The 9,335-nt window shown below is 40.8% G+C and overlaps 1 protein-coding gene across 1 annotated transcript in view; it reads right to left on the reverse strand.

Annotated features, from left to right (window-relative positions):
* Window positions 1-9,335, reverse strand: part of OSTN (osteocrin) — a 13,004-nt gene that overhangs the window by 3,518 nt on the left and 151 nt on the right. The window contains exon 2 of the mRNA XM_057384265.1: window positions 2,649-2,747. Within this exon, the coding sequence (XP_057240248.1) occupies window positions 2,649-2,747 (99 nt within the window). The remainder of the gene's footprint in view (window positions 1-2,648; window positions 2,748-9,335) is intronic.

Here is a 9,335-nt window from a genome sequence, read left to right on the forward strand (position 1 = left end):
CAAGCAGTGTCATAGGAGCAGTCCTGTAAATACAGAACTACCAGGACACTGAAATTGGGACAATGTTTTAAAACAAAATCCCTTCTCTGAAATTTGGCCYTTTTTCCACCCACAGGATTTTGCCATCAAACTCTGGAATTTTCTTTTTATAGAGCTGAACTTGCTTTCATTATTATTGCAAGAAATATTAAAATTTGTTACTTCCCTATTTGATATTTCCCWATCTCAGCACTGTGATCAGTATCACTTAAAGCATGAGCTGAGTAATTTAATCCTTTTGAAAAATGCAATCACCATTGCCCAACTCCAATATCCATCCTGATTGTTTTCAGGAAACTGATTTTTGTTTTTTCAATGAATGCTAATAAATAGTAATGAAAGCTTCTATAGAAGTTTCCATCCATATATGACTAATTAATTGATTGTTATGCAAAGCATGTCCCAAAATAAACTTGCTCAGACCTGGCATTCAAAGAATTTAAGTAAAACTGTGTGGGGAGGAGGAAAGGAAAAAAAAAAAAAAACTCTGTTGAACTGACACAGCAGTTTGAACCTTAGTTATGACATTAGGCCTAACACCATTTCAAAACCAAACTTTGCTATAAGAATAGCTGAGAATGTTGGGGTCTATTGAGAAAGAAATAAATCAAGTGAAAGGGTTGCTTTGCATGTAACAGAAAAATGTAGGGCAGCAGCTGGTCTAAAGCAAGCCCAAATCATTCTCTCTTTGAATTAAATGTTTGCCTTCTTGCTCCACTTGATCTTCACGGGATTAGATAAAAACATTACAACTCAAGCCATCAAACAGGTTTTGTTCCACCTTTACAAGCACAGCACTATCTTTGTTATTCACACACAGTGGGTTTGGTACACGTGTAAGGCAGACATGATATGCATGGTGCAACATCCTTGTCTTCTCCAGTCCTCACCAGTTGTGGTGGGGATGTTTCCCACTCCTGATGGGTGGCACAAACAATGATGGAATGTWTAAAATTGTGACTTTTATATGAGGGGGAGCACAGGTCCACACTGGTCACACAAATGATGCAGCACTGTTGGTGCTTTTGTAAAGAATCTCATTTTGCCCCAATTCTACTTTTTATGAGCTTTAAGTACAGAGAGAAGTCCTTTTCATTCTCCCCTTCAGGGCTATAAAACTTTCATAGAGGTTTGCAACAGAATKAGGCCTTTGAAAAAGACTGAACTCTTCCTTCTTTCTTTCCTTGAGTCCATCCTACTCTGCCTTACCTTTACGATATAAACATCTACAATAACACTTAAAACTAGAAGGGCAAAAATAGCCTCTGCTATTGAATACCTTGCAATCCCATTTACTTCGTCTTCAAAAGATGTAATGGAATTTTAAGAAGTGACAACTAAAATGATAATCAGAATTARAAAACAGTTTTCCTGTGGTGAGCCACTGAACAAAGTACAACTTCACAGATAAGCAGAGATGAGTGGGTGCAGGGGGTGTAGTGGAGGGTTTGCAAACTTAGGAASAGCAATGAAATGAATAAAAACTAGTAACTTTTTCCTCAAGAGAAAGAGCTTCTCAGTCCACCCAGTGAAGTCACCAGATGGTGGATTTAAAATAAATATAAGTAGTTACTTTTTAAATACAGCACACAGATGAAGGGGAGTGCATTRCCAAAGGATGTCATGGATACCGAGATTTTAAACTGATTCAAAGACAAATTCTGGCCCATCAGCAGTTAAAATATGCCCTGGTCCAGTGCAAGTCTCCAGATCTAGAAGTCTCCAAAGATGTTCTGTCCTTATATTCTTTTCACAAAAATCTGTCACTGATGGAGGCAGATACCAGATGTCTGTGGCACCAGAACAGCAGCTGCTGCAGCATTTTGGTATAATCGGGTCATGCTTATGTGAAGACAGAGAGAAAAGCAGAAGGATTCATCAGTACTGTTCAGTAGCCATCTGATGTTCAAGCTGATCTGAAAACCCCAGAGCCAAGCAGTGCTGATTGAGTAAACTTTTAGATACTTGATTTTTTTTTTTAATGGCACAAAACCATTACATAAATATCTTTTCTGCCAAATSTGCCTTATGTCAAGATAACACAAAAATAGGGAATGCAGTAGAAGTATTTTCAGGTGCAACCCCTGCATATCATCTTGGGTGAAGCATGAGACAGCTCTCCYATTTCATCTGCTGCTTTCCTTTTCAAGCTTAGGCAAGTGACTTTGCCCCTTTCCCCTCCTTCTCTAGTCTGTCTCCTTCAATTTGCAACTCCTGTGCAGGTGATTTCTCAGGAATCTTCTTATGGCTTCTGAAAGCTGCAGCCTTTTCATGCTATTATTTGTCTTTAGGAAGAAGAAACAAACTTTCCCTTCAGCGTTAGAGAAGTTTACTTTCCCCACTTCAGGAAGCTTTCTCTACCCACTGGGCAATGTTTTAACACACAGGTTATCCCCTGGAGTTTCAGGAGAGGTTGTGAGAATTTGGGTGAGACCTCATTCTGTCTGGCCAGAGCCATGCAATTTGCATCTGTTTCTTCTTGAGCCCCTACAGGGCCAATGCTGATCCTTGACTTTCCAACAGCTTTTAGATACCCTGGTGTTTTCCACACTCTGTGGCTGAAAACACTCAGGGAAGAGCARTTACAACCACCAGAAACCTTCACCTACCTCAGGAGCTGCCTCTGCAAGGAGCACAGAGCTGGAGCTCCACCACAGCAGGGCAATCACAAGGGCCAAATGCACCACCACGAGCTGGAGCTGCAGCATCTGCAAAGGAGAACAATCTATTAATGACCCCACAGCTGCATTCTCCGAGGAATTTTGCTCCAAAGGTCTTAAGGAAGTAAAAACAAAGGGAGAACCTCCCTACAGCTGTTAATAACTTTTATCTGTCAGAGTCACTGCATAAAACCCATCGACCAAATAAAGCCAGCTGAATGCTCTTCCCTCTGCATGCAGAACCAGCTCCCTCCTCTGCTCCTCTACAGCCCTGCCAATCTTTTGATTCGTTTCTGCACAGTGGTGCAATCCTTGCAGTGGCAGCAGTGAGGAATGCCTGAAAATCAGATGAACTGGATGCTCACCTCATGAGTCTTTGGCTGCCAGCCACCCAGGCTGACCCTGACCCCTCCCCACAGAGGTGCTTAAAGCTGTGACAGAAGTCACAGACCCCTCCAGTAGCATTTTGAAGGCAAAGTTGCTTTTTTTCTAGTTCTCAACATGATCTAGTGGGAGCTGCAGCTTCCAGTGGGATCCTGCAATAAAACCATTTACACACGTGGTAAAAGCCTGCCTGGGGGTGTGCTGTTGAGACTGGTGGTGGTTTGAGTGTGTGCCACAGCTGCAGAACTGCAGCACCCACCAAGCCTTCATATAATGCAGGGAATTTTGGGAGGCTCAGGATGGAGAAAGTGTTTGCTGCAAGTGTTATCTCTAGCCATGGGTTTAGCCTACATTGTTTAAGCCCTTGTTTGGGTCTAACTCTTAAAACCTGACATGCCTCCAACTCCTCGAGGTGGGAATATTTCAGATTATATCAATAAGAGCTTGGCTGGGGGCTTTTTGCCAAAGGTATCTGCTCGTTTGCTGATTTCTCTGTCTCCACGTCCTGCCCCAGAGTTTAATTCAAGTCTGTTTCTGCCATTCTTTGCTGACTCTCCAGCTGGCAAAAGCAGAAACATTAAGAGTGTATGTATACATACACATCTACAGTTATTATTCCCATTGTCCATAAGGGATGGGCAGCTAGGCAGAAAGCTGCTGGTTACTCTGGAGGGGTGRGGCAGATTGAGTCCACTGGAATCAGCACAAAGTCAAAGCACTAAGCCWGGTGGTTCCACTGTCCCTCAGTCCACTGCAACAGCCCCTGCCTGACACAAACACAGGGTTTGGCTGGGTGTTTTTAGAGCTGTAACCCTCTACAATGTATATTTTTGTATGTGGGTGTGCACTGAAATTTGAAGTAGCAGTCKACCACTTTCATAGGTAACCACATCCTGATTATTTGGATACAGGGATGTAAAAATAAAAGGCAAGGTTAAAAACATATGTTTATTATGGTTTAARATCTGTGATGGTATTCATTCAGCCCAAAGACTAAAGAGCTAAAAATAGCATCTGGTACACTAATGAAAATAAACAGTTAGGCACCTGCAACACTAAAGACATTTGATTAACTGGCCAGAACTCCACACCAGTGAAATTAGAAGCGGAGGAAATTGTAAGGACTTAAAACTTGGCTCTACTTCCCAGAGAAATAAGCAGCTAAAGAGGTGGTGTCACTGAGTGAGAAGAGAGCAAAACTTAAATCCAGCARGATCTTGTTGTACTGATTTTCATGCAATAATGGGACCAAGGCAGGAGAAATAGGCAGAGTTATTGTAGTGGAACAGTTCAGCATTAGAAAAGCATTTACAAAACTAATGGTGCAGTGAGGGCTATGCAAATATAATCAAAATCTCTCTTTGTTTTACCAGTCTGGGACTTAGATTTCCAGCTTCAGCCATGTCATAGAACCTTAGGTGTTAAAAGCAGGTTTTGGGTTTTCTCCTGGAGCTCTTTTGCTGCAATTGGCCAAGCAGAGCCCTCTGGCCAAAGAGGGGCTTTCCCAGCCAAGCACTGGATATTGCTCCACCCCATCCATCTCTTACCTTGACACATTCCAAGAGAGACTTTCAGAGAGGCTGGACAGTATTTGTTACTGAAGGAGAATAGGTAAAGCTCTGACAAGCTTTTCAAGATGTACCCTTACTATTTGTGCTGAAATTCCACCCTTCCAGAAAATTCTTCACCACCAACTCACAGAGCTAGGTCAGGGGTTTGGTGTATAATTCCATGCCTTTGGTATCTCAGGATCTGGTGTTATCTGACATAAAATATGGCTTACCCTTCTCTAAATGTAATTGCAGGTCAGAAATTCAGACATACTTACGTGCCTCAGTGATATTTTAGCTTGAAATGTGTCARAACTAAAATTCCTCACATAATTAGGTATCTTTGTTGCAGGTCCAATTAAAATAAAATTAAAGATAAAAGAAAGAACAGTATTCCAGCTTATCAAAGGAGGATAAACATACAAAACTTTTACTTAGGAATCTGTGCAGAGCCATTTTCCAAGAAAAGATCATAAGAAAGCAAAAAGCTTTACCAAACAGAAACTGCTAAGTGTCCAACATCAAACCAAAGGGCTTGAAAGATGTTTTTCTTTTAAAGAAAAAAACAAAACCCAAAATGACATCCTGAAGATAAGTGGGCTGAACAAACCCCAGACAGAATGCAATTCATCACCAAGCTCCAAACCCATTGCCTGTCAAAAACAGTAACAGCCATCATTGTTCTTACCCATTTGAACTATGATATTTCACATTACTGTGGAGATTACTCTGCAGGCATAAATCACCAGGGCCTTATTTTTCTTGCTGGCCTGTTAGCAAGAGAACCGAGGCAAGACATCATGCTGTGCCCTGCAATCCTTCACTCCAGCTGCCAGTGTGGATTGATGAGTGAGCTCTGCCGATGCTGCGACACCAACACGGGCTGTGCCCACATCCCCTGCAAACCAGGACCTTGCTCTTGCAATCAGCACAGAAGCCCTTGAGGCTTTGTCCTGGGTGCTCCCAAACTGATCTGAGGCAGAGCCAAGGCTTTACTGTCCCACAGGCACTGGGAAGTCCTGGCAGTGCCTCTTTGGTCCCCAATTCGTCCCTTCTATGAGCTCTGGGGTAACCCTTCACCCCTTAGCAGGAAGGTCTGGGGGATCCTGCACATTCCAGCCAGCTGGGGCTGCAAGCCTGTTATTGAGATATTTTGTTTCTGCTCCAGGGCCACAAAATAGAATATTAACTGCTGCTACCTATCCTAATCAAATTAATTAATCAAATTGAGTACTCACACTGGCCTCGTTATGCTCGCATTGCCCACCTGATGGGAATATGCCTTGGCTAAAAAAATGATGGATGATTATCTTATCAAAAAACCCAACTTATAAATGGCTTGTGTGGAGCTCTAAGAAATCTGCTCCTGCTGAAACAAATGTGCCTTACTTTTAAAAGTTGTAAAATGGATCCTCTGWTCATATTTATCAAGCCAAAAATACTGCCCCTACCACCAGTCCTGGTGATTTCAGAGCTGCTGAGGGACCCTGTGTATCTCAGGTGCAATTTTGTAGTCATGTAAATGTCAAAGAAAAGGGAGAAAAATCAAAACAAATCCCACCCTAAGAAAAAAAAAGCAGAGCCCAAAATTGGGTTAGAGCTGTGTTTCTGTTCTCATCCCYCAGATGAGATATGGAACACTTCTGACATATTTCTTCCTAAAAGATACTGAAGCCAGACACTGAAGCATGGGACTTCCATGGCAAAATGAAATGTAAGCTGCCAGTGTCAGGCCCTTTATGTTATTAATAATTTGTTTCCTGGAGTAGGTGTAGATTTTTAAACAATGCCATATATTTTGTTATAYGTGGTACAGACACTGACAATTTCTACAGTGAAAATTTCCTCTATTTTCAGTTTCCTGACTATGCATTTCCTGACTATGTAGATAAATAGAGGCAGGTAAAAACGTTTTCAAGAGGAAATAATTAGTTATTTTGAGCTAACAAGGTATTTTTGTGTCMCAAATGAAACTTGTTGCCAGACAGTATTTCAAGGCCAAGCAAGTTCCGCTTCCTGAAAATGAAATTCCTTCAAGGTTTCTCAAGGCAGTCAAGACTTGTCATCGATTTTCAAAGATTTCATTTCACTGATTGCATTCCCTGTGAGATGATTTCCAGTGTTTGGTCCTGACATGTTTTATCCCACCACGTCAGTCAGCTCTGCCTGTTGGACACTGTGCTCTGGCTCAGAGATGCTCGAGCACACAGCTCCTCCTGCCCCTTGCACTCAAATGAAATATTTCTGCCATGGTTCAGTCACTGCAGGGCTTGGCTGGACYCTGCCCATGCAGGACACAACATCTGTGAGAGCAGCACTCCCACCAGGAGAGGAGAGGATGGAAAGGTGACCCTCTAATTCCTGTGGGGAGCTCAATAAATGCACACATAAATACACATAAATGTACCATGCCAGGGTACCTTTGCTGAATGAGTACTATTCAGGAACAAATTAACTGACAGAGGTGGGCAAACACTGGTGAAAGATCAGTCAGTCGTGGTTTTCACCTTTTTCTTTGAAAACAGGRCATGAAACTAAATGGCCACACAGGAGAAATGAGGACACTTTGCTTCTGAATGGGCAGGAAGGACACAACCTGGACATCTAGCAAAGCTGAATGACTATTAGACTGTGTAATAAATCCATTTTTAGCAACAGATTTTAGAAATTAAAAACCTCAACCTCACATGTATACCATAAAAATAGGAGACCATGAAGCAGGAGACAGACGGGGTGAAGCCCATCTAGAAGCTGAGGGAATATTAAAAAAGAAGGATGYTGTGAAGTCTAAGAGAATATCTCCTAGTGGGAGAATCCTATTTTCACCTTTCCTCAGAAGATAATTGAGTGAGCTGCAGTATCCCTGGTATGTACAATGGAAAACAAAATATTATTAGACTACTCTCATTGCCAACAAACTCTCAAGCCTACTCCATTATATATATGTACTGACTAAACATGCCAACTTTTCTTAAAAATTTCTAACAAGTTGACATTCAGCCTTCCCTCATCTGTAGCACAAGAACCAAAAACTTTTCATTGTTAGAGTGCCATCTTCAGCATTTGAAGCAAAACATAAGAAACATTTTGAGCAAGAAAAATCAAGGATAATTTTCTTTTCTAATAGCATTCCAGTGATAAGTAGAAATTCTTCACACYAGGTATAAAGAGTATATTAGCAAAAGAGGTAATCAATATAAAAACAGACTATCGAAAGTATAATTAAAATATCCCTCAAGATAAGCTTTTAAGAGACAAGAATGGCACTGGAATTTCTTAAGAAGATTCRAACACTGACAGTGATTTACTGGATAAACACTTAGACATTCCAATCAAGGATATTACAYGAAGAAGAAAAGTCTTGGGGAAGATGCATTGCCAATGTAAATTAGAGAATAACCTGTCTCTCTGAGTTAAGAAGAAAAGGCAAGCAGAGCACTGGCAGTCTTTGTCAGGGTCTAACAAGGGAGCTCTCACAACTGTTGTATGTTTTAATTTGCTATTTAAGAAGCCCAGAGAGGCACTTGTCATTCACTCAGAGTGAAAACAAAGTCTTAATCTGCTGAAATCAGTGTGGCAGCTGCTTATAAAAAATGAAGACTGCCTGGTCCAGTCAGATATATTTCGCAGTTTTCCCATTATTCACACCACAGATTTGCTTGGTCTGAGCTGGGAGTTTTTGCCTGTTGTCTCCCATAATGTTCAAGGTATTTTACAGGAAAAGTAGGCATTTTGCATACAGGTGAGCAGAGACAGATGAATGCAATAATTAATTTCCTGAGTGAAGCAAAGGGCAGATGCACAAAATGTCCTCTCAGCTCCTCAGCTTTCAGCTCTGCATTCCCCATGAGAGGAAAATCATTTCAAATTGAAAAACCAAGTAAGGAAAACTAAAGGCATTGCATGTTAGTGCTTCAAGGATTAGTAGATTCTGAACTTCACTGTAGCCTCTGGACATCYAAACCAAACGTTATTTGCATGTATTTACTTGTACAACTTTAGTGTGGGAGGAGGAAAAAACCCAGTGAAATAGTTTTGAASTCAGAATGGAGAAATTGCAGTGTCTATCACAGAATCAGGGTCTGCCTTCACTTAGAGCAGTGCAAAGCTGAAGCAGTCAGATCACTGGATAATGATAATTACTCTGTCAGTGCAGGAATGTTTTTRCAGTTATTCTATGATAGCAGGAATGCAGCAGAATCTGGATCAACATTTGTCTAATAAGGGATTTAATAAAACCCTTCTGCAAACCCATAAATTAAAGACATTTCCTAAATCATTTATCTCATGTTTTTTCAGTGTTAGATGCAGGAAACTTGTCTACCACATATGAYATTTAGTAATGCAAAAGAATTCTTCTGTCATAGCTCTCTGGCTTATTTTAAAAAGTAATATGCATTTGACAACAACTTACACAAAAGGAAAACCTGTAACAATAGAAACAGCAGTTTACTGCAAAGCACTGCAAGAGCCTGAAAGTAATTTGTCACTGTTGTAAAATGCACTGACACATTCTGTTTAAATACTGGCTGATTAACTGAGGGAAATAAGTTTCCATTGAATAGTTGTAGTTTAGTTTTACTACCAAAAATCCTAGGTGACAGGCATTTATTATCTTAATCTCAAACTGGAAAAAGTAGTTGTGTTTTTCCCATCAGACCTGGACATCTTTATACTTTGTGCATATCTGTAAATTAAAAAA

The sequence above is a fragment of the Malurus melanocephalus genome, unplaced genomic scaffold (genome assembly GCF_030028575.1).
Source record: "Malurus melanocephalus ecotype Western Australia unplaced genomic scaffold, MMel_1.1 scaffold_694, whole genome shotgun sequence".
NCBI lineage: Eukaryota > Metazoa > Chordata > Aves > Passeriformes > Maluridae > Malurus > Malurus melanocephalus.